Raw genomic sequence first — 24,671 nt, 5'->3', positions numbered from 1 at the left:
GTGTGTGTGTGTGTGTGTGTGTGTGTATTGGGAGAGAGGCAGAGGAGAGAGCATGGGCTGTGTGAATGTGTGTGTGTGTGTGTGTGTGTGTGTGTGTGTGTGTGTGTGTGTGTGTGTGTGTGTGTGTGTGTGTGTGTGTGTGTATGTGTTCGTGTGTATTGGGAGAGAGGCAGAGGAGAGAGCATGGGCTGTGTGTATGTGTGTGTGTGTGTGTGTGTGTGTGTGTGTGTGTGTATTGGGAGAGAGGCAGAGGAGAGAGCATGTGTGTGTGTGTGTGTGTGTGTGTGTGTGTGTGTGTGTGTGTGTGTGTGTGTGTGTGTGTGTGTGTGTGTGTGTGTGTGTATGTGCGTGTGTGTGTGTATTGGGAGAGAGGCAGAGGAAAGAGCATGGGCTGTGTGAATGTGTGTGTGTGTGTATGTGTTTGTGTGTATTGGGAGAGAGGCAGAGGAGAGAGCATGGGCTGTGTGAATGTGTGTGTGTGTGTGAATGTGTGTGTATATGTGTGTGTGTGTGTGTATTGGGAGAGAGGCAGAGGAGAGAGCATGGGCTGTGTGTGTGTGTGTGTGTGTGTGTGTGTGTGTGTGTGTGTGTGTGTGTGTGTGTGTGTGTGTGTGTGTGTGTGTGTGTGTGTGTGTGTGTGTGTATTGGGAGAGAGGCAGAGGAGAGAGCATGGGCTGTGTGTGTGTGTGTGTGTGTGTGTGTGTGTGTGTGTGTGTGTGTGTGTGTGTGTGTGTGTGTGTGTGTGTGTGTGTGTGTGTGTGTGTGTGTGTGTATTGGGAGAGAGGCAGAAGAGAGAGCATCGGCTGTGTGTGTTTGGAGGGAGGGAGGAAGAGAGAAGAATGAAGCAGTGAGAGGAGGAATCATAAAGTACATGTAGCTTGGTCTAGACAGGTTTCTTGTTAGCAGGGCTTGGCTAGCCCTGCGGAGGCTAGAGGTTAATTTGGTATCTGCTGCTGTGTTAAACTAAGGTCAGTGCTACAAGTCCTTAAATCATAAACAAGAGCAGTTAAGAGTCTTGTATACACCTAGGCACAGGTTAATGAATATTCAATTAGCTGTTTTTTTTCTTCCCCCTGTTGCTGTCTTCGGGAATCGGGCGCTAGTGTGTAAATAGGATTTTGCCAGGGAAAAATACATCTGATATCCCTTTGGTAGGCACCAAAGACAATAACGTCCTATGTCTTTGGACAAATTCTACATTCATTATAGAGATGTACAGTAGAGAGCACCTTTAATTTGAATTGAATTTATATTTATGAATTTTATGTCATGTTATAGCTCCCGTGTGGCTCAGTTGGTAGAGCATGGCGCTTGCAACGCGAAGGTTGTGGGTTCGATTCCCACAGGGGGCCAGTATGCATTCACTACTGTAAGTTGTTTTGGATAAGAGCGTCTGCTAAAACGTAAATGTACTGTTGTCTCCCTGTCATTGTATTGGCACACATTCTTAACTAGAATGGCTTGGAGCCATGAATTCTGCTTGTTAAGTCATAGTGAATTGAAATACATGGTCAACGGTCATGTAGAAACACATGGGTTACGTCTTCTTCTCCATCATCATTGTATCTCGGTGGGGAATTTTGTAATATCACCTCCGGTGTGAACCCAACCTGCCCGTGTACGCCCTCTGCCTTTGTGTGGCAAATCATACCCTTAGAATGACATGTCAGAGAGGTATCATCAGAAAAGCCATCCAAGCTTTATATATATTTTAGCTATGTTTTCATTCCAACTCTGTGCAGAATTCATACAGAAGGGAATGTTATCCGCTGAAAGGAAGAAGCCAAGACAGATTCACATTCATTACAGTGACTTGCCGTGACCCAAGCTCCCTCCACATTGTGTATCAGAAGCTTAACCGATCACACTGACCATTACGGGGGGGATATTGAAAGCTGAAAATGGCAACCTCTAATATAATAACTATGTGCTGTGGCCAGATGGGGCTACTCTTTGCTCTGTCTGACCAGCCTAGTATCTATAACAACAGAGGTCGGCTCAAATGGACAGCCAGCGAGAGCAACAGTCGATTCTCAGACAAATCCCTCCCTCTCAACCTAGAGACCCCTAACCCCTAGAGGAAGGGCCGCGAAATGGAAAGATTATGGTGGTGAGAGATGCTGTTGTTGCTTAGGGGTTGGAGGGATGGAGAGAGAGAGGGGAGGTAGGGAGAGGTTGAAGGTGAGAGGAGGTGGGAAGAGGTGGGGGGCGGCCCTCCATCCTTCCATCCCTCTAGTGTCCGCAGGCAGGGAGGATGGAGGGCGGAGGGCGGAGGAAAGGAGGGGGGTTGGGTGCAGAGCGTCTAGACTGAGTTGACCCTCCGAGGCCAGGTTTTCTCTCCAGGTCAGGCTGGATATGGAGGGGGATAATGGAAAACCTCGAGGGAGTTTTCAACTGAAAAACAGATTGCCTGCTGGCGTGGTCTTGTTCTATCCCAATACTAATCCCTTACTGTATAGAGGTAATCGCTTGGAAGTGATGGGCAATGGGTCCCCCTTGATCAGCAAAAGACCATGGAAACCACAGCTGCCACCTTCACTATATTCCCAGATACCTGGATGTCTTTAGTCTGGTGCTGGGATGGTGTGATGTTATGAAGGTTCCATTCACTGGTGGTGCTCTTATGATTTCATCCAAGGTTTTCCTGTCTCTCCACACTAGGAGATAGAACAATAACTGTCATCCACCAAGGCTACTGTGGTGGACAGGTCACTGCGTCAGTTCAGATGCAGCACTATTGATATAGAAATACATTGCCAAGTGTAAACAGGTGGATAAAAGATGAAAGTATTCCTAGAATGCATTTACAAGCCCCTGCCAGATATACAATACTAGATTACCTGCAGAAACACAATGTGCATAATATGCATACTTCAATGCTTTTGTAGTTTATTCCTCCTTATTATTTCCAGTCCAATGACACATCCGACTGACTTCCTCTTAATGAGTCAGCGGTAAGCGTTGACGGTTGACAGCGGTGCGCTGGCCCCCAAGGCCCTCCGGTGAGCCGGGCACGGTGCGATGCGGGGGAGGTGGAGTGTAGTCACTCCCTGTAATTTGGAAGGAAATCCACCGAGACGTTCTGAGAGAGAGAGAGAGATGAAAGCCCCTTCTCTTTTTCCACAGCCACCAAGCTCCAACCGCCGACAGCCAACCGGCTGCCTGAAAGAGAGGCTAACAGATCCCAGCCTGCCTGGTTGGTATCCCCCAGGGGTTAGTGCTTGGACCGGCTCAAATCAGCCTAGCCCTGGAGGCATGTTCTCTCCCTCAGGAGCAGTGGGACCACAGACAGCCAGACAGTCAGTCAGTCTTCCCCCACCCTCCACCGCATAGCAGCCCAGGAGCGGGCCAGCCAACATGGGGCTGGATCCCTTGGGATCCCCCTCTTAGTGGGAGAGTGCTTGCTGGAGCTTTACTCCGAGTGTCTGATTCAGTCTGACGCCCTCCCATGTTTCTTATTTTACTCTGGCTATGATGTTGATCTCTCCATTTGTGGCATCTTCTGAAGTGGTGGGTAGTAAATGAAAGCTGGTGCTGTAGTTCTGTACCAAATCAAGTGTTACTACAACACAAAGTCAATCACTATGATAAAGAACGATGGTGCTGCCTTATCATTTAGTAATAATACTATGCTTCCAAGGACAATAATTGACACCAAGGGTTCCCCTACTTTACTTTTTTTTTTAAATAAGGTAACAATCAAGCAACAATTATGTAATAATCCACAATATACTTAAGATCTCGTATAGAAAACGACAGTATGAGATTTACAGTATCAATCAATCAATCAATCAATCAATCAATCAATCAATCAAATTCATTTATAAAACCCTATTTACATCAGCAGATGTCCCAAAGTACACAGAAACCCAGCCTAAAACTACAAAGAGCAAGCAATGCAGATGTAGAAGCACAATGGCTAGGAAAAACTCCCTATCATCACATGATCAGGTTGCCCATTTGACTAGAATGTAAGCTACCCGCATGACGCTAGTCGCCAGCCATGCAGCCGAGGTGTTGAAGACAGAGAGTGGTTGTGCTTTTGTCAGACCATCGCTAGACAGAGGGATGGTGAATGGATTGATGGTGCTTATACAAGGAGCCACTCCATCGGCAGGCCATAAATATGCATCGTGACATTTGGAACAAAGCCTTCTCGTCCTGCTTTCATTATGAGCCCCTCTGCCTAGCTGCATCCAGTAACATATCGCCATACTGTCACACCTTGTGTTTCATTGCCTATCTCTCTGTTCATCACCCTGGCTGAGTTACCTCTAGATGTTTGCAGGTGATATGAAGATGGTGGAGTCGCCCAATGCTCTGTGAATGAATGGACAATAGGGAGCAGCAATTTCGATATTGATAGAGAACCAATTATTTGGGAGGTTGTACACTGTGTGTTGTTTTCCTCTCGATGTGGTGACGACATGCGATGCAAACACGCTCGTTACTGATTCTGAATTTACCTAAGAGTGGCATTTCAGGATCAAAAGAGGCTCTGTACATATCAGTATGTATTTGTGGTTGGTTGACTGTATAGTTCATGGGATCAACACAGTGTAGTCAGATAGAGGGACCTGAGTTAACAGCTCCCTGCACCGACAGTATAGCATTTAGAACACTGGCTGGCCTTTTTCTCCAAACACCTCATTGCTTTAGAAAGGAATAAATATCCAAGACAGTCAGCCAGGAGCTGTTCCTTTCAAATCCCACACATCTCTCTCTCCTTTTCTCTCTCTCACACTTGTCTCTCTGTCTCGCCCCCTCCTCTCTTTTTTTCTTTCTCTCTATAGCGCTCTCTTTCTCCTCCCCTCGCTCTCTTTCGCTCTCTCTCTCTCACCCTCCTCTCTTTCTCTTTCTCTCTCTCATGCTCCTCTCTTTCAATCTCCCTCTCCTCTTTCTCTCTCTCTCCCCCTCTCCTCTTTCTCTCTCTCTCCCCCTCTCTTTCTCCATCTTATCTCTCTCCCACTCTCTTTTTCTTACTCTTTCTCTCTCCCCTCTCTCTCTCGGTTGCCATTTGACCAGGAGTGCTTCCTGCCACAGAGGACCTGTGACTCAACAGACAGAGTACAGCAACATTCTCCACTCACCCTCATGAATATGCACGGAATTAAAACAGGAGCACTGACTATGTGGTACTGTGGCGGTTCTGGTTTGATTCTCAAGTCGCCATATCGACCAAAAAAAGAAGAGAGACTGTAGGGAAATATCTCGACGGTGTGGGGGGAAATGTTTAACACTAATTTCTTTATCCCTTTCACAGGAGTACCATGTTACAAGAGAAGTCCTCGCGGCGGGCCAGCGTGCCCCGATAAATCTCAGCTGTCAGCTGGCAAGTGCCCAAGACACCGAGACGTTCTTTTCAGAACGTGCCAATCTCACAGAAGAGCTAGGACTCTAGAACCCCGCCCCGAGAGCCAATGCTTCACTGTGATTGGGGGGGGGATTCTAGCGTCCTAGCTCGATGGACTGGCAGACAAATGAACGCGGCCTTATCCCTTTATGTCGGCCATCACTGAGGTGGCGTTTCACACAAACCCTTCTGATGACCCAATCCTCCCGACCCGGCGGTTAACCTCCGCCCGGCTCAGCCGGCGTGACACCGAGAGAGTGCGTGCCACCCAGAGAGGAACCTGGGAGAAGAGACATACGACACAGTGTCAGCTTGTCTTCTGCTCAGGACCGCCGTGTGAGAATGGATTTGAAAATGAGACAGGATTTATGATGTCGTTCATCAGAATGAGAGTTAAGAATTCTTCTAGTCTTCACATAGATAGATGGCCAGGTGGCTGGAGCTGCTGAGTGGGAGAGAATATGGTGTTTGTGTGAAGATGCAACAGCACTCTCTCTAAATAGTGTGCTTTGCCACACTTGGTTTTTGTTCACTCTATTAAAAGGTAGGGGGATGAGCGCACAACCACTTGTTTCTCAGAATGAGTCATGAATGGATCGGTCATTTGCCAAGCACACACACACACACACACATATACACTGAGTGTACAAAACATTATGAACACCTGCTCTTTCCATGACATAGACTGACCAGGTGAATCCAGGCGAAAGCTATGATCCCATATTGATGTCACTTGTTAAATCCACTTCAATCAGTGTTAAAAAAATAAACAATTGTGCCGGCTATTTTGGTTAATATAAGCAATTTTAAATAGTTTATACTTTTACTTTTGATACTTAAGTACATTTGAGCAATTTCATTTACTTTTGATACTTAAGTATATTTAAAACCAAATACTTTTAGACTTTTACTGAAGTAATGTTTTACTGGGGGACTTTCACGTTTACTTGATTCATTTTCTATTAAGGTATCTTTACTTTTACTCAAGTATGACAATTCTGTGCTTTTACCACCACTGCCTGTACTGTATGAGCACGCAACCACACTTGTACAAGAATGCACACACACACACACACACACACACACACACACACACACACACACACACACACACACAGTACTTGCATGAGCATATAATGCACACAATCGCACAAACAAACGCACACACACACACACACTATGCCTCAGGTCTTCCTTTTGAATGCAATATACCAGATGAATATCTCATTTATGTTGTAGTGTGGGTTTAATCAAATAAAGCTATATCGAATCTTCCATTCCTCTCAAAAAATGTTGAAAAAGCTGTTGCGCAACAACTCACTGCCTTCCTGAAGACAAACAATGTACACGAAACGCTTCAGTCTGGTTTTAGACCCCATCATAGCACTGAGACTGCACTTGTGAAGGTGGTAAATTACCTTTTAATGACGTCAGACCGAGGTTCTGCGTCTGTCCTCGTGCTCCTAGATCTTAGTGCTGCTTTTGATACCATCGATCACCACATTCTTTTGGAGAGATTGGAAACCCAAATTGGTCTACATGGACAAGTTCTGGCCTGGTTTAGATCTTATCTGTCGGAAAGATATCAGTTTGTCTCTGTGAATGGTTTGTCCTCTGACAAATCAACTGTAAATTTCGGTGTTCCTCAAGGTTCCATTTTAGGACCACTATTGTTTTCACTATATATTTTACCTCTTGGGGATGTCATTCGAAAACATAATGTTAAATTTCACTGCTATGCGGATGACACACAGCTGTACATTTCAATGAAACATGGTGAAGCCCCAAAATTGCCCTCGCTAGAAGCCTGTGTCTCAGACATAAGGAAGTGGATGGCTGCAAACTTTCTACTCTTAAACTCAGACAAAACAGAGATGCTTGTTCTAGGTCCCAAGAAACAAAGAGATATTCTGTTGAATCTGACAATTAATCTGGATGGTTGTACAGCCGTCTCAAATAAAACTGTGAAGGACCTCGGCGTTGCTCTGGACCCTGATCTCTCTTTTGAAGAAAATATCAAGACTGTTTCAAGGACAGCTTTTTTCCATCTATGTAACATTGCAAAAATCAGAAACTTTCTGTCCAAAAATGACGCAGAAAAATTAATCCATGCCTTTGTTACTTCTAGGTTGGACTACTGCAATGCTCTACTTTCCGGCTACCCGGATAAAGCACTAAATAAACTTCAGTTAGTGCTAAATACGGCTGCTAGAATCCTGACTAGAACCAAAACATTTGATCATATTACTCCAGTGCTAGCCTCCCTACACTGGCTTCCTGTTAAGGTAAGGGCTGATTTCAAGGTCTTACTGCTAACCTACAAAGCATTACATGGGCTTGCTCCGACCTATCTTTCCGATTTGGTCCTGCCGTACATACCTACACGTACGCTACGGTCACAAGACGCGGGCCTCCTAATTGTTCCTAGAATTTCTAAGCAAACAGCTGGAGGCAGGGCTTTCTCCTATAGAGCTCCATTTTTATGGAATAGTCTGCCTACCCATGTGAGAGACGCAGACTCAGTCTCAACCTTTAAGTCTTTACTGAAGACATATCTCTTCAGTAGGTCCTATGATTAAGTGTAGTCTGGCCCAGGGGTGTGAAGGTGAACGGAAAGGCTGGAGCAACGAACTGCCCTTGCTGTCTCTGCCTGGCCGGTTTCCCCCTCTTTCCACTGGGATTCTCTGCCTCTACCCCTATTACGGGGGCTGAGTCACTGGCTTACTGGTGTTCTTACATGCCGTCCCTGGGAGGGGTGCGTCACTTGAGTGGGTTGAGTCACTGACGTGGTCTTCCTGTCTGGGTTGGCGCCCCCCCTTGGGCTGTGCCGTGGCGGAGATCTTTGTGGGCTATACTCGGCCTTGTCCCGGGATGGTATGTTGGTGGTTGGATATATCCCTCCAGTGGTGTGGAGGCTGTGCTTTGGCAAAGTGGGTGGGGTTATATCCTATCTGTTTGGCCCTGTCCGGGGGTTTCATCGGATGGGGCCACAGTGTCTCCTGACCCCTCCTGTCTCAGCCTCCAGTATTTATGCTGCAGTAGTTTATGTGTCGGGGGGCTAGGGTCAGTCTGTCACATCTGGAGTATTTCTCTTGTCTTTTCCGGTGTCCTGTGTGAATTTAAATATGCTCTCTCTAATTCTCTCTTTCTCTTTCTTTCTTTCTCTCTCTCGGAGGACCTGAGCCCTAGGACCATGCCTCAGGACTACCTGGCTTGATGACTCCTTGCTGTCCTCAGTTCACCTGGCCGTGCTGCTGCTCCAGTTCCAACTGTTCTGCCTGCAGCTATGGAACCCTGACCTGTTCACAGGATGTGCTACCTGTCCCAGACCTGTTGTCCCAGACCTGCTGGAACCCTGACCTATTAACCGGACGTGCTACCTGTCCCAGACCTGCTGTTTTCAACTCTCTAGAGACAGCAGGAGCGGTAGAAATACTCTCAAAGATCGGCTATGAAAAAGCCAACTGACACTTACTCTTGTGTTATTGACTTGTTGCACCCTCGACAACTACTATGATTATTATTATTTGACAATGCTGGTCATTTATGAACATTTGAACATCTAGGCCATGTTCTGTTATAATCTCCACCCGGCACAGCCAGAAGAGGACTGGCCACCCCTCATAGCCTGGTTCCTCTCTAGGTTTCTTCCTAGGTTTTGGCCTTTCTAGGGAGTTTTTCCTAGCCACCGTGCTTCTACACCTGCATTGCTTGCTGTTTGGGGTTTTAGGCTGGGTTTCTGTACAGCACTTTGTGATATCAGCTGATGTAAGAAGGGCTATATAAATACATTTTGATTTGATTTGATTCACATTGTCTGCCTCTGAAATGGCACCCTATTCATTATATAGTACACTGCTTTTGGTCAAAGGTAGTGCACCATATAGGGAACAGGGTGCCATTTTGGATGTAACCTTTGCCTTCTACAGTGTAATTTACCTAGTGCTGACAGCCAGCCACCATACTGTCATTTTGACAAAGGCAGTCACCAACACTACCTATTTAAACGGTTCACGTTACCACATGACAATTGGCATGATCGTATAATAACGGATGTGTGCCAATGCCAAGTAGAGCTGGCTGGTAATGGGGCTCTAGCTTGGCCGCTTTTAATATTTGAATGTGTTTTCATTACAACAGCATGGAGCAGATAGCCTTTCTGACGTCCAGGCAATTGTCTGCAAATGAATGAGATTACATGACAAGCAGTGAATGACAGAGAGAGCAGCTACCCAGGCAGCAAGCGGCTGCCAAGTGCCAACCCCCGCCAGTTATCTGATGGTAGCCTAGCAACAGATCCCTGACCTGGCTTTGACCTCCACCCGATAAGGTCAACACCTGAAGACAACACCATTGGATGACTGGCTGGGGAGGGGGGAGGAGCCTGGGAGGAGTGTAGGTGGGCTGAGACAAAGGAACCACAGAGAGAACAAACGCAGACTCCCTGTGAGTGATCACGCTCCTCACAGCTCCTCACAGACAAAAACATGTCGGTGGCACATCTCGCCTGCACTACCAGTGTTTTGTTACCCGTGTGTGTGTGTTATTTATCTTTGCCAGTGGAAGGTCAACATGAAAATACGATTAGTCAAATGTAAATATGAGTTAGAGCGCGTTCGCGCCACGATCCAGCTAATTAGGATTCATTTTCTTTCATGCATTGCTATTTATATTTAATTTACAGTCGCTGGTTAGATTTAAATTATTTTAACGTTTCTAATTCACAGGTCTCCAGTTTCACACAGGTCACACGTTTTTCCTAAATATATCTTTATTCAGAAGAAGAAAAAAACTTGAAATGCGGGCAATATTTTGCATTTGTGAAAATAAAAGTGGGGGTCATAATAAGAGGGATGTTCTGGATAAGGAATTAATTGAGCGCAACCACGCACACACACACACACACACACACACACACACACACACACACACACACACACACACACACACACTCAGTCAGTCAGTTCAACAGCAGCGGCACGGAAGTTAATCCAAATTGCAATAGTGGCAATATCCTATTAGGAGCATGGCAATAAAATCAAGCTGGGACTGGGAACACATTAGAGTTATCAGAACATGTTCAGCACGCTCCATTTACACAATGAACTGGCAGTAATCAGAGGGCTCTCTTCCCCTGACATACAGTAGGTACACACACACACAACGAGACACATATCATACACTCAAACAACGGCATACAGTAATACACCAGTGTAGCACGTTGTATGACACACACACACACACTGCATCCAACATTATCAGTGTAACATTATACAAAGATACAGTATATCATACAAAGGTATACACACACAATGAACTGAAGCTATACTAAAATCATCCCACGGGTGTTACCGTAGTAGGCCATACAGTACAGTACAGTATACAGTTAAGTAACCTTCTAGGGATGACCCTTCAACTAGTCAGGACTGCCCCAGAGGCTAAAATAACTCTCTGAGATGAAGGACCCACAATTCCCCCCCCTTGGGGCCTTAGCAAGACCTCTCCCCCAGTTCACCAGGGGCAACCTAGACTCCTCCTCTCTGTGTGTGTGTGTGTGTGTGTGTGTGTGTGTGTGTGTGTGTCTGCAGTATGGTGACTGTCTCCCTACTACAGGGGAAGTGTTGAAGGTCATAGGGCAGGAAATAGGCCACCTGCCTCTGTCACACAGTCGCAGAGAGAGAGAGAAAGTGTGCCTGTGTGTGTGTTTTGGAGGAGTGAGCGAAGCTACAGTATTAGACTGAACCAAAGCACGGTGGGTGGGGTGTTATGTAAGGCTCTGTCCTAAATGGCACCCTATTCCCTATATAGAGCACTACTTTTGACCAGGGCCCATAGTGTTCTGGTCAAATGTAGTGCATTGTGTAAAGAAATGAGTTGCCATTTGGGATGTGTCCTAAGTCATGTCCTCTCTCCAGTCCTGTGATATTTGGTCAGGGGAGGACAAGGCGAGGCGACAACGGCCCCTCTCTACGCCCAAACGTCCCCACCGGGGGTGAGAGCTCGGAAGGCCAGAGGGCAAGAGAGGGAGCGAGGCCACCTGCTTCTGTCAAACTGTCAGACCAGCTAGCGAAGGGTGTGTGTGTGTGTGTGTGTGTGTGTGTGTGTGTGTGTGTGTGTGTGTGTTTGTGTGTGTGTCCAGCGTCAGGCCAGGTGAAGGGAAGGGGGGGGACAGGAGGGAGAAAGAGGGGAGGGCAGCATGTGTGTGTGTCTGTGTGTGTATGAAGGACAATGTGTGTGTGTGTGGTTTGGTTTTACTATCCTTGTGGGGACCAGAAGTCCCCACAAGGAGGGGAGCGGTATATGGAGCAGTTGGGGTGTATGGAGCAGTTGGGGTGTATGGAATAGTTGGGGTGTATGGAGCAGTAGGGTGTATGGGGTAGTTGGGGTGTATGGGGTAGTTGGGGTGTATGGAGCAGTTGGGGTGTATGGAGCAGTTGGGGTGTATGTTGTATGGGGTAGTTGAGGTGTATGGGGCAGTTGGGGTGTATGGAGCAGTTGCGGTGTATGTTGTATGGAGTAGTTGGGTGTATGGAGTAATTGGGGTGTATGAGTAGTTGGGGTGTATGGAGTAGTTGAGGTGTATGGAGTAGTTGGGTGTATGGAGTAATTGGGATGTATGAGTAGTTGGGGTGTATGGAGTAGTTGAGGTGTATGGAGTAGTTGGGTGTATGGAGTAATTGGGGTGTATGGAGTAGTTGGGGTGTATGGAGTAATTGGGGTGTATGGAGTAGTAGTTGGGGTGAGCAGGAGGGGAGGGGTGTGTGAGCTACCAGCTCTCACAGTCTCACGTCAGAATTAGACGTTCATCCATGTTTCTCAAACCAAAAATGTGGAAGTTGTTCAAACAAATGTACGTTTAGGCATTCACTCCAAATGGTTAAGGTAAGGGTTAAGGTTTGGGATAGGCTTAAAACCAAAATATCAAAAACAACTTTCTACTGCTGGATTTGAACATGCCTTCCTTTGGATGCTTACGCCCATCCTCCATCCCTGTCCGCAAAGCCCTAGCAAAACCAAAACCTATGTGAAGGTAACAGTGCTCACTGTTGCCCCTAGTGGCCGGTTTCCATGGACGTCGAATACTGACTTGTAATCACGGGTGACCTGCCTGGTGTAAGGGGTGTGTGTCTGTGTGTGTGTCGGGGGGACAGGTGGCATATACCGGAAAAACCTGGCACCAGCCACCTTGTGAGGATTTATCAGCCTGCGACAGTCGCGGCTGTACAGGGGACTGATGTTGAGGTTTACCCCAAGGCTAGGCTACATCCAGCTAGTGTTAGCCTAGCGCTATAGCTAACATAGACCAGGCCACATGGGACAGTACGAATAGAGAGATGGAGAGAGAGCAGAAAGTGGAGAAGCCAGGCTCATGCACCCTGAGACAGAAACTCCTCTTTATCCACTTCCCCCATCCTCCGCTGAAGCACCTGAAATTTCCATTTCGCTAACTGCCACGCCGCTGCAGGGAAGCATTTTAATAAGTCGTATTAATGCCAACTGACAAAATGAGCTGTTTTTAAAAGCAACGGAACAACGGCAGTTATCAGTAAAGCTAAAGGAAATATAATTAGCTAAGGGAATTTTATTTCCTACAAACTGTGCTACTTATATTATATTATATATTATGATATATTATTGTATAGGAGGAAGGATATTAGCTGTGACAGGTGTGATGAGGCCTCCCTGTTCGAGTTGTATTGAGTTTAGGCACTATTTAATATTTATGTATGTATGTAAATTCATGGTCAGTACTGACTGCGGCCTAGACGTGGCAAATGTGTTTTGTGCCCATCAATAGATTCCCAAGTAATTAGAAAAGTGATTATGAATAACGCTTACACTAATGAAGTTTAAAAGCCACTTTTGATTGATTCACTTTCCCTACTCTGTTGTTTTTCTAACTTAGACATTTGACATAGATTGCGGAACTGTTGATAGAGCACGATGTCAGAGCTTTGACCTTTAGGTGCAACCCCGAGTGAGGTCATGCTGGCGTTGCCATGGCTACTATCAGCTGATTGTCTTGTTGCCAGCATTACCTCAGCGGCCTGGCATTGTTGGGGTCAGAGAACAGACTGTGACCTCGCCATGGTGACAAACCTCTACTCAGAGAACAAAAACATGACTGCGGCCCGCCACACTCTCTCTTCCTCTCTGTATCTCTCTTTCTCTCTCCATGAGTTGACATAGTTTATTGCGTCAAATGATCTGGATGAATATGTAATTGTCAAAGAAGGCTTAGTTTCACTTGTTCATCAGGAGTATCATTTGTAAACTTTGTAATCACAACTTTCACAGATGTCTAACAGATTACTCGATAAGATATAGGCTAAAGGCTACTGAAGTATATTTCATGTTTTATGGTGTAGATATAAAGTATGTTTTGATGTTTTAATATGTAATTACATGCAGTATATTCTCAACAGCAGGAAAAGAGACGATCTGGCTTCAGACTGACAGTACAGTATGTAAATATAGAGAATGAATAGGATGGAAGCAACAGTGAACATTTAACCCCTCGTTTCCAACTATGCTGTGACCATGCTGGTCGTGGGTGGAGAGAGGGGTGGGAGGTCAACACCTGGTCCCCTGTTATGAGTGCTCAGTTGCTGGTGCAGGTGAAGCACACACCCCAGCTGTCCACACACACACACACAGATATTCACACATGCCTGCGCCTGTACTGGTGTCAGACACCCTATGGTTTAGTCCCTTTCAACACAACACAGGAGTGGAGAGGCTGGAGGTACACCAGAGTTCAACCTACTGCCATGCACATGCACTATGTACTGTGAATTTTCACTAACCTTGGATTTCCTCAACAGAACCTTTTATACAATAACACACGTTTCCATATGTGACGTTCGGCCTGTACATACACTGCATGGCAGATAGGGCGGCAGGTAGCCTAGCAGTTAGAGCGTTTGAGCTAGTAACGGAAAGGTCGCTGGTTTGAATACCCGAGGTGACTAGGTGAAAAATCTGCCGATGTGCCCTTGAGCAAGGCACTTAACCCTAATTTGCTTCAGGCGTGACCGTACTACTAAGGCTGACCCTGTAAAACAACACATTTCACTGCACTTATCCAGTGTATTTGACAATAAAAAAGATTTTTACAAAATAAAAATTCACAATAGAATATACTCATTCCTTATACTCTTTCTTGTAGTTCTAATGTGGTCATGTGACTCGCATGTGTTCTCTACATATGTCTACTGATTACTGTTACTTGACTAGGACTTGTCCAGCTTCTCTCTGGACCTTTATGATAGATAATAGACATTTTAATCATGTTATGCTCTTTCCTAATTAGAAAAATGCAAAGTGGCCGTGTCACCTGTGGACATGATACAGGCAGTCCAGCCAGGAGGGCTAATTTGGGCTTCTGCTAATTGCCACGGTAACGAGCCTCCTGCGCCTCTCATAATCTGCATCTCAAATGGCACCCTGCTTCCTATAGAGTGCACTACTTTTTGACCAGAGCCATATGAGCCCTAATGGCTCTGGTCAAAGTAGTGCACTCTATAGGGAATAGGGTGCCATTTAGGACTATTCTCTCAGAGGGAGGAGGTGGCAAGGGATGGAGGGATGGCAGGATGGAGGGATGAAGACACAGCTCTCCTCACACACTGAGAGGTGTGAAAGAATGTGCCGGGCCAAGTGAACACAGCCTGCAGGAGTCCAGCAGCAGGAAGAGAGACGGGACAGGCTGCGCTATGAAAAACTCAACCCAACGCCACCACCGCGAGGGAGAAGAATGGAGATTTAGATTTTTAACGTTGTTATTAAATGTATATGATATTACCCAACGTGGAAATGCAACAAATGAAGGGTAAAACATGTAGTAATTTAGATGACATGATTTACAGAGGGATAAGTTGGGGGTGAACTCAACTCTTAGGTAAATGCCATTGCTGTTACATGTACAATGTGACACAAAACACAATGTTGAAATGCAATAAAGTGTTGTTTTCTGCTTTAGCTAATTCTTTTTTTTTTCTCCAGACGAGAGTTACACTATTTCTGAGACCAGGGATAGTTATAACAGCAGTTATTTACAGTTCATGTGACATATGGCATTGAAACAAATAAAAACAATAGCAAGAAATTAAATGTGTGCATCTGTTGCCTAATAAATATGGAGGTTATGCAAGTGTGAAAATGAAAGGGTTCATTTCAAATGTATGTTTCATGCAAATTAATCATCATTATTTATTTGGGGAAACTGGGGATTTCCATTGGGCTTCTGAATTACTATTCAATCCATCATTTCATCAAATCAAGAAATGTACATTTCACATTTTGAAAACATATTTATAATGTAATAAATATGTAATAAATAAATAAAAAATAATGCACTCAATATGAAAAATACTGTACTGATACTGTATTTCAGTATCTTTGCCTTATTTATTATTTATAGAAGTTATCAAATAAATGTTACAAAAAAAATATGTAGGGGTTTCGCAGTCAGCAATACACCCTGTAAGCTTGGGGGCACCTTGTCCGTTTCTACGCTGCTATCGCGGGCGAGCTCCTCTAGAGCGTGTGTGCGAGCTAGTGTGTGTGAGCGAGTGTGTGTGTCTGCTCTGCTGTTGCTGCCCTTTGATCCCTGCATTAGTGTTAGTTAGGGGCTCGGAGACACACTTACAGAGAGCAGCCATAGTCAAGACACGGCAACAACAACAGCACAGAACCCTCCTCCTGTGGTCCTATACCCAACAATACACTTTAAACCGCGAGGACAAGCCAGGTATACAGTCCCTGCCATCACTCTCGCGTACAATCTCAATGGGAAAAAACCTTTTTTCTTCTTATCCCTAAAACAAGGAGGAGAATGTGACAAAAAGGGGGAAAATGCCAAGGAGGAAGCAGGAGCAACCCAAACGCCTGCCTTCACGTAAGTCGTTTGCTGGTTTTGAGCTATTTTAATGGGTCTTCGTGTGTTTTGCGCAGTAGTTTAGGGTTAAAGAGGTGAAACAGACAAAGACACGGCGTAGGTTATTTCTCCTTTTTTAGGTCTGAGCAAGGCAGCCATGTTGTTGGCGATGAGGAACGTTAGCTAGCCAGCGAGTGCATGAGCTGTACGTGGCTTTAATCGAGTATAATCGATAAAGGTCCCCTTTCCCCTAAAGGTTGCGGTCAGATAGCTTGTGTATCGGTTGTATATGGTATAATGTCTGAGCGTTTTCGTTTATCTGTCGGTGCGAGCGAGTCTCTTTCGGGGGAGAAAGGGGAGGATCTGAGAATCTGGCCGCAATAAAATGAAGGGTCAGTCGGATCAGACAAGCCAGACTCGGGGCTAACCATGCCTCAGTGTTCCTGGTAATAGCGCTATCTAGCAACGCTCGGTAGCTAACTTCACATTTCTGTTAATATAAACGTCTAACTTTCTCTCTCACCACTCAAAACGGGTGTATTGGTTCCCTCGGTAGGCGCTCGCTCTGCTTTTACGTCGAGTTCTTGAAAGTGTGGAGATCATTTTTTGTTGTTGAAGCAGAGGTATTTTCTTCCGCCCAGTTCAGCGAGGTTCATGTCTGCATGCAGGCTATGTCAAAGCCATGGTCGGTCACCTGAAGTTCAGTTTTTTTCCCTTCCCTTTGCAGCCATTCATTGCAGACAGACTACGATCAATAACGCGGGCTAGATAGGCGAAATGGCACTTTCCCCATTTCTCGTTATGTCGTTACTCCGAATGTACATCAGAATGTGCGATGTTGGTATATATATATTGTTCATTTGACCCTGTGTAGCTTGGATGTTTAGATTGTGCTTTTATCAGTCCAATAATGAAAAGCTGCAATGACACACTTCGGCCGCTAGAGGATGACTTCTAGGTAGAATGTGTGGATAAAATGATCACAGAGGAATTGGCTTCGTGTGGCAATTTCCCCTGCTGTAGTGCAATGTCCTGAAGACCTGCGTAAGAACATGGCTTAATGAGTTATATTGGTATGCAAATGTAATTAATCTCATAAATCAATGATGACTTAATGAATGTACCATAATGACAGTGTAGTCTTTCTTAAATGTCAAACAATGCAAGTGTTCAGTCCTATTACTAGCTGTGATCAAAACGGGGATTTGTATACTTTGTTGTGTAAAGTATACAAAATGTGAAAACAGTGCAGTAAATGTCAAATTAGCGTTTGTAGTGCCATAGTGTGAGCTATTCGTGTCCAATCTTTCCACGTGTGAGTATTTAGGCTACTACAAACCTCCACATACCCAGTCACAAAACATCCCCAAAATAAGACCGTTCTCTCCTCATCCACTGGTACAGCGCTCAGGTGTTTGACCCACAGTTGAACTTGGGAAATTGCGTCGGGTTGGCTGGGTGAGAGAGCAGTAGTGAGAGAGTGATATTTGGACAGTAAGCTCTCACTCACATGTTACTTACGGCGAATGTACGTACCTACAAACGCCGCTGGAGTGGACGGAGCAGGTCATGCTCTGTAGCCTATAATGACATCAGTGGAGGCTGGTGGGAGGAGCTATAGGAGGACGGGCTCATTGTAATGGCTGCAATGGAATAAATAGAATGGTCAAACGTGGTTTCCATATGTTTGATTCCATTCCAGCCATTACAATGAACCCGTCCTCCTATATCTCCTCCCGCCAGCCTCCACTGACTGACGTACCATACAGTACCCTGGGGCTCCAACTATTTAGTTCTATTATATGGGTTAGGTCACATGTAAAACTCATTCCACGGAGGGTCTGTGGGTTTTCGCTCGTCCCTTGTTCTTGATTAAGGAATTAAGGTCACTGATTAGTAAGGAACTTCCCTCACCTGGTTGTCTAGGTCTTCACTGAAAGGAAAAACCAAAAACCAGCAGACACTAGGCCCCCCATGGAATGAGTTTGACACCCCTGGTTTAAGTAATGTTATAGACATGTTACATCATGTAATAGCCTATTGTATGCATCAATTACAGGATTTCATATAATAACGAAGAGAAAGCCTTTTCTCTTTAAGAAGTCGTGGCCAATATTTTACTTCTCCCCCCATTCAGTCACAAAACTGATACAGGACAACCTTTATTTATTCTGTATAGGTTTTCCTCCCACACTGACTGGAAGTCAGTGCCACTTCACCTCATTGGCTGACTGTCTGTTTGTTTTCATTGTTCAGCTAACAACACCTACACCGATTGGTCACGTGCCAGGAACAAGCACAATATTGAAGTTCAGATGTCTGCATCTGTACTGAGGCCCTGTGGTGAAAAGAGCACGAATACACATATCCTTTAAACTACTGAAGGTGCTTTATTTTAGCCCAGACACATGCAGGTCTAGATATTTGGGGTTGTGTACTCTGCTTTGTGCTCTGTGCAGGCCAAGCGTCATGCTGTGTATATTAGCATACATGGCGTGTGAGAGAGGGTACACACACATACTCACAAGCTGGCCATGGAGGTCACAGTACAGTACAGCGCCCTCACTCAGACAAGTGAACATGACCTTTGGCGCCACAATGAAAACGGACACTCTTTATGATTTTGGTACGCGCATGATTATGTATGTTGAATTCTATTGGCCGATTTACTTACAGTAAATATTGACGGTAAAATTATCACTTGGATAAAGCATAGAGATTTTTACATGTAAAAGTAGTACCCTTTTATTTACTTGTAGATTATGCTGGAGGTCGCTTTTGAAATATTGTCAACGCAAGCAGCATTCTTTCAGGCCCAGAGGTTTCTAGGTCATTGGTCATACTTATGTTATGTCACCAAATATTACTTCTAAAACCTCTCTCTACTCTTGATCATTTTGCAACCATTCTGAATTAGCTTTAGGCTATAGGGCCTATCTGCTGAATAAATGTCGAAGTAGGCTTAAACTCAAGATATGGATACGAATTGTAAGCTAAAAATAAACGAGAGAGAGAGAGACCCGATCATGAATGGCAAAAGGTCAGGGGCACTGGGAGAGCGAGAGAGGGAGACATTTTCTCCTCTCCCTGTCTCCTCCTCTGCTGGTTCCTCAGGTTATCTGCATTTGAAATGGAGGGATTTTAGCCCCTGCCTCTACCCGACCGACCGAGTGCTCTTCTCCTTTCCTCCTCACCACCAGCCAATGGCTGGGTGGTTCTGTACCTTACTGTAATGGCGGGTCACTGGCGCCCTTCCACTTTCTATGATTATAATGACCTTGGCGGGGCCGGGGCTTGAAAACATTGGATTAAGGGGAAAGGAAAATGAGGGGAGGTTTCCATTTTGCTCTTGGCATCAAATTTGTGGGGAATTTCTGCCAAGAATCCCCCTCCGCCACTTTCCACCACCCCTCAACTTGACGGGGCGCGGGCTCTCATGGACCGCGGTGTCTGCCGACTGGAGCTGAAGCGAATAATGATACACAGGCTTTCACTTAGAAATGAATTAAAGGGCAGGAGGAAGGTGGTGGGATGCCTCCTTTAGCAGCGCTTACATAGAGGGGAGTTTGAGACCCGCCGCATTCAACACCATTCAGATTCAGTGGGTAGGCCTAAAACTGGCCCCATTCAGGCTCTCCGTGACTTGATGGAGAATTGAATGGATAGTAATTGGGAGGCCGCTACAGCGGTTGATCTTAAATGAAAGTTGGTGGGGTAATCTTAAATGAAAGTTGGTGGGGTAAGTTAACTTTATAATGGGCCTGGTTCCAGAGAAGCTTCTGGGGTTTGATCAATACACATTTAAAATGTGTTGTTGCTTTCTGCGTCAAACAGGTAGGCTGGCTGGCAATACCAAGGCCTGCAGGTATTGTCAGGATTCCAATGGGCATCCACTAAGGTTGGGCGGTATGCAGATTTTCACACTGTCATACCGTTCCTGTACCAACCATTACCGAGTCAAAATATATAGGCAGCTTATGGTAGAGCAAATTAACATTCAATTCTCTGGCAACAGCTCTGGTGGACATTCCTGCAGTCAGCATGCCAATTTCACGCTCCCTCAAAACGTGTGGCATTGTGTTGTATGACAAAACTGCACATTTTAAAGTTGTATTTGATTGTCCCCAGCACAAGGTGCACCTGTGTAATGATCATGTTGTTTAACCAGCTTCTTGATATGTCAGGTGGATGGATTATCTTGGGAAAGGAGAAATTCTCAATAACAGGAATGTAAATAAATTTGTGTACAACATTTGAGAGAAATCAGCTTTTTGTGCATATGGAACATTTCTGTGATTTTTATTTCATCTCATGAAGCATGGGACCAACACTTTACACGTTAATATTTTTGTTCAGTGCATATTTAACTTACCGTTATAAACAGTGGCGTAGCATGCATCCCCCAACCCTCAAACATTGAAAAAAATAGATATTGTAAAATTTTTTTGAGGTATTGAAAATCATTCGGCGGTATTTCAAAATACCCCAGTGTATGGTATAAATGGTATATCGCCCAAGCCTAGCATCCACTGAGAATCCCTCCAATTCATTCAGAATGCTCTTTTGAATCAAGGTTGTCAATGAGGTGACACTTCATTTAATTTCCAATGCCCTGAGTAATTACAAAAACATGTCTGATAAGCAACTCGCTTCACAATAACTTCAGGGGGCTACTTGTGAGTAATTAACTCTGTTTTGGACACACTTTTCATCAAGTGTCATACTCACTAGAGGTACTAAGCAGGTAATTTAAGCTAGGATTTCTTCATGCCCAACAAAAGGGACTCAGGGAAGCATAATATGCAAATCTTCTAAAGTAATTATTTAGGGATGTCCATTGCCTTCCCCCATAATACTTATTCAGTTAGGCTTAATTAGAGCGGTTTCTTGACAAAGATCCAGGGATGACTTCCCCACCTGATTGTCGTCCATGACACTTGATCTGGTCTCTCTCGAACGACGTCTTCAGCGTGCCCTCTGTATTTTACATTGACCTAATTTAACAGAGAACAAATGAAAGGTCCACCATGTCCACTAGGAGGCATAAAAATATATCACAAAAGTTACCAGCAATCTGTTCCACACAGTACCTACCTGGTCTCAATCAACCCCCCCCTTCCTACTCCTCTGTGTGGAATGGAAGTGCCTTAGCCTTGGTAACGATTTTCTCCATGTTGACAAGCCACAACAGGGAGATGTACAGCTTCGGAGAGCAGCCCTTTGGCTAGGACGTAGCCCCGGTACTGAGTAATACCAATCTCACAGGAGTAGCACAGGCTCTCAGTTGGCCGCAGTTCATAAGGAACTGCGAACAGCTCGCTGGTGCAGCTGGGAAAGGCAGAGGGGAAGAGAGAGGGAGAGTACTGGTGGTGGTGGGGAAGCTGCTAAGAGCTCTGGGCGGTTTTATCTGTTGTACCACACAAAGTGCATCTAGGGCCCTGCAGGACAGGCCTTTAACAGGCGTGAGGGATGTAGAGATATAGAGAACGAGAGAGAGGAGGGAGGTCTGGGGAGCAGGAAGCTCTAGTCGGCCAGTCGTGCCAGACTGCTGCCTCTGCTTCTAAACAGGGATGTGATTTATTATCGAGGCTCATTTCACTCTTAAAAGAGAGATGGAAATGACATCGCAGAGAATTAGAGAGGTCTCCTCAATTGTCTCTGAGAAGAAAGCCATAGCTGTAGGCGTGGGGATATTTCGGAGCATGTGGTACGCGTCTAACTGGTGCGTGAAATCAGAGGAGGGTTTTTGCTTAGGTTGGCATAGATTTTTCTTTCCTTTGGTGGTGAGGCCTTTTTAGTTTAGATAGTGGATACTGATTCGGTCACTGCGTTTGATGGCCCTTGCCAAGGGGCCAGTCTTGGTTGCCCTGTATAACCAAATAACTACACTCCACTCTCTATGTTGCCAGGTTTGAAATACATGGTAATTTTATGTAGCTCTACTGTCTTGATGTATCTTGTTGTTAGGGGGGCTTAGAATGGCTCTCGTCCAACAGGCTGATCTTGTCGCCCTGGCGGAGAGCACTCTAGCACGGCGGAGTGCTAATGTCATGACCTCACTTCCTGTGTGGGTGGAAGAGAGACCAGGAGGCCCCCACACTTGCCAGGCTCTTTCTTGTTAGCCTTTGGCAGCAGCAGCCAGGCAAACTCTGTCCTCTCTGGTCTGGAAGTCAGTACTAGGCTTAGGCAGTATCCAGATTTTCATACCATCATACTGTTCTTCTGCCATCCTGGGATTTACGATGTCACGGCATAGCACACAAGGGGGCGCTAAAAACTTGTGCTAACAGAATTAGCACAAGTAATAGCAAAGTCACATAGATGCTTTTAGCTGAATGCTAACAAGCGAAAACGGACAAACTAATTGCAAAGACAGGAAAATCCAGCTCATAAAGTTATACAAGCACGCTACCAAATGTCATTTTTGGTGAGTGGGTACAAGTGAAACTGAACAAGAGAAATTGTGCAAATGAAAAAGTTGTGATGCATGCTTATTTGAAGGAAGAACAGCATGTGTACACAAAGCAGGGGGGGAGAGAAAAAAACGGTACTAGGAAGCACAGGGAAAAAATAGCAGCTGAACAGAATTCACCAAGAAATCTTTGACTTCTCAAACACGGCAGAAAGCCGTTATAAGGTATCTGATGGCAAACATTTAGTAGTGAATTGCATACAAGATGAACTTCCTCACCTCGTGCGGCACACAACAGAGGCGGTGTCTAGGCTTGACAGTTCATGCAGCTTTAGTATTCTGATCATAGAGTTCTGATCATGGAATTCCCAACACGTCATGCGTCTACACCTACATTTAAATGTGTCCAGATTCCCTTTTCTCGCGCTATATTCATATGCCAGTATGCATTCTACAAATGGTGGAATAGGCTAAATATGATAGTAACTAGTATGATAGTAACTAGCCAGCTAACCTCTGTAGCTAGCCAGCAAGCAACGCTAAAGAGATTGCAAATGGGTTAGCATAACTCTAGCCAAACAAAAAAATGTTTTCCTAAAGATTAGCTGGCAAGCATTTGAGTCCAGCAAACACGTTCCACACATTTCCTCCTACGTTTATAATGAAAAGGTGCCTCTCGGTCCCAAAACACACGTTTTCTGGAGACTTGTGGTAGGAGTGCTGATGACGTCGCCCACTGTATGCGCTTCGGTGGCCTGACTGCGTCCAGACTGAGGAGAAATCCACACACAATGCAGCCCTGACCACCTCCTGAAGTGGTCAGACAGATCTGAACACAATCACACCACAAAACCACTTTTGTGCATCTAGACCCATCTATTCAATGTGATCTTCACATTCTGATAGCAGAAGTCACATGTAAGTGTCAAGTGTAGACACGACCAGAGACTCGCCGATAGATATCAAACGCTATGGACTCACCAGCTCCCACTTTCTCCCGTTGTGCTATTTACAAACGCATGACAGTCTGAACTGTTCTGGGGAACTATGGGAACCTTCATAATGTAAAATAATGTGACCGGTGAAATGAAGAACACAATCTGCTTTTTCTCCTAACGTATTGCACTCCTAACGTATTTGACCGCATGTATTAACTTAAAAAGTAGCTACAAATATTTACATTTATTTTTAAACTTCAAAGAAACCGTTTTGACGGTATTGAAAAACTATCCCGTGGCTTTTTCCAAATACCCCGGTGTACGGTATGTACGGTATACTGCCCAAGCCTAGTCAGTACCTCTTTCCACAACACTGTACTGTACAGTTAGGTTGAGCAGCGAAGAGCGAGACTGCCACACTAATTCGTTTAACTAGCCAGGCTAACAGCTGTGTCTGGCTGCTTTGTGGGGGGTTTTGGGGCCTTGATTGGGGCCGTTTCATTGCCGCGGGGAGATTCAAAGTGCCAGGAACGAACGAGGCAGGACAGAGGGACCGAGGCAGTCAGGCCAGGCAGATGCAGAGTAGTGGAACCACACGGTATGTAAGGCTCTCAAGGGAAACAATATATCACATCCACACCCAGAGAGAGTGGAAGCGTTTGGCTGTGTTACAACAAAGCACCACTCCAGACCAGATAAGTTAAATTCATTGACGTGAAGTCATCTCTGTGAAAGCCATTGTCAGTGGCGGGCGGGGCGAGTGGAGGTTATTTACGACGCTGAAACGCAGGTGAGTACCTGGCGCTGATGGTTCTGTGGCTGCCACGTGCGGAGAATGCCCTTCCATTTGGCACAATGCAGATGATGACTTCACCACGTCTTCTGAGTGAACCGCTGTGACCTTGAGGTAGAGAGGCTCAGGTTCTCTAGCGTTATCCCATTGTGGTCTAAACAAGTGCGTTTTGCTGTCTGATTCGTCCTCATCGCGGTAACGAGATTATTATTATTATTGGCCGTCTAGTACTAGACGAATATCATTCATCATGACGGCTAAGACGTTCTAATTAGCCAGATATCTCGTCATCAACA

At 45.3% G+C, this 24,671-nt stretch overlaps 1 protein-coding gene across 1 annotated transcript in view; it reads left to right on the top strand.

Annotated features, from left to right (window-relative positions):
* Nucleotides 1–5,502: 5,502 nt before the first annotated feature.
* LOC106610221 (zinc finger protein 827) overlaps nucleotides 5,503–24,671 on the top strand; it is a 117,220-nt gene continuing 98,051 nt past the window's right edge. Inside the window, 1 exon segment of the mRNA XM_045717618.1 lies at nucleotides 5,503–5,689. Coding sequence (XP_045573574.1) covers nucleotides 5,503–5,689 — 187 coding nt within the window.

This window comes from Salmo salar, chromosome ssa04, assembly GCF_905237065.1.
Source record: "Salmo salar chromosome ssa04, Ssal_v3.1, whole genome shotgun sequence".
Lineage (NCBI taxonomy): Eukaryota > Metazoa > Chordata > Actinopteri > Salmoniformes > Salmonidae > Salmo > Salmo salar.
Note: the sequence above shows the minus strand (reverse complement) of the source record. Positions and strands in the feature narration are given on the sequence as shown.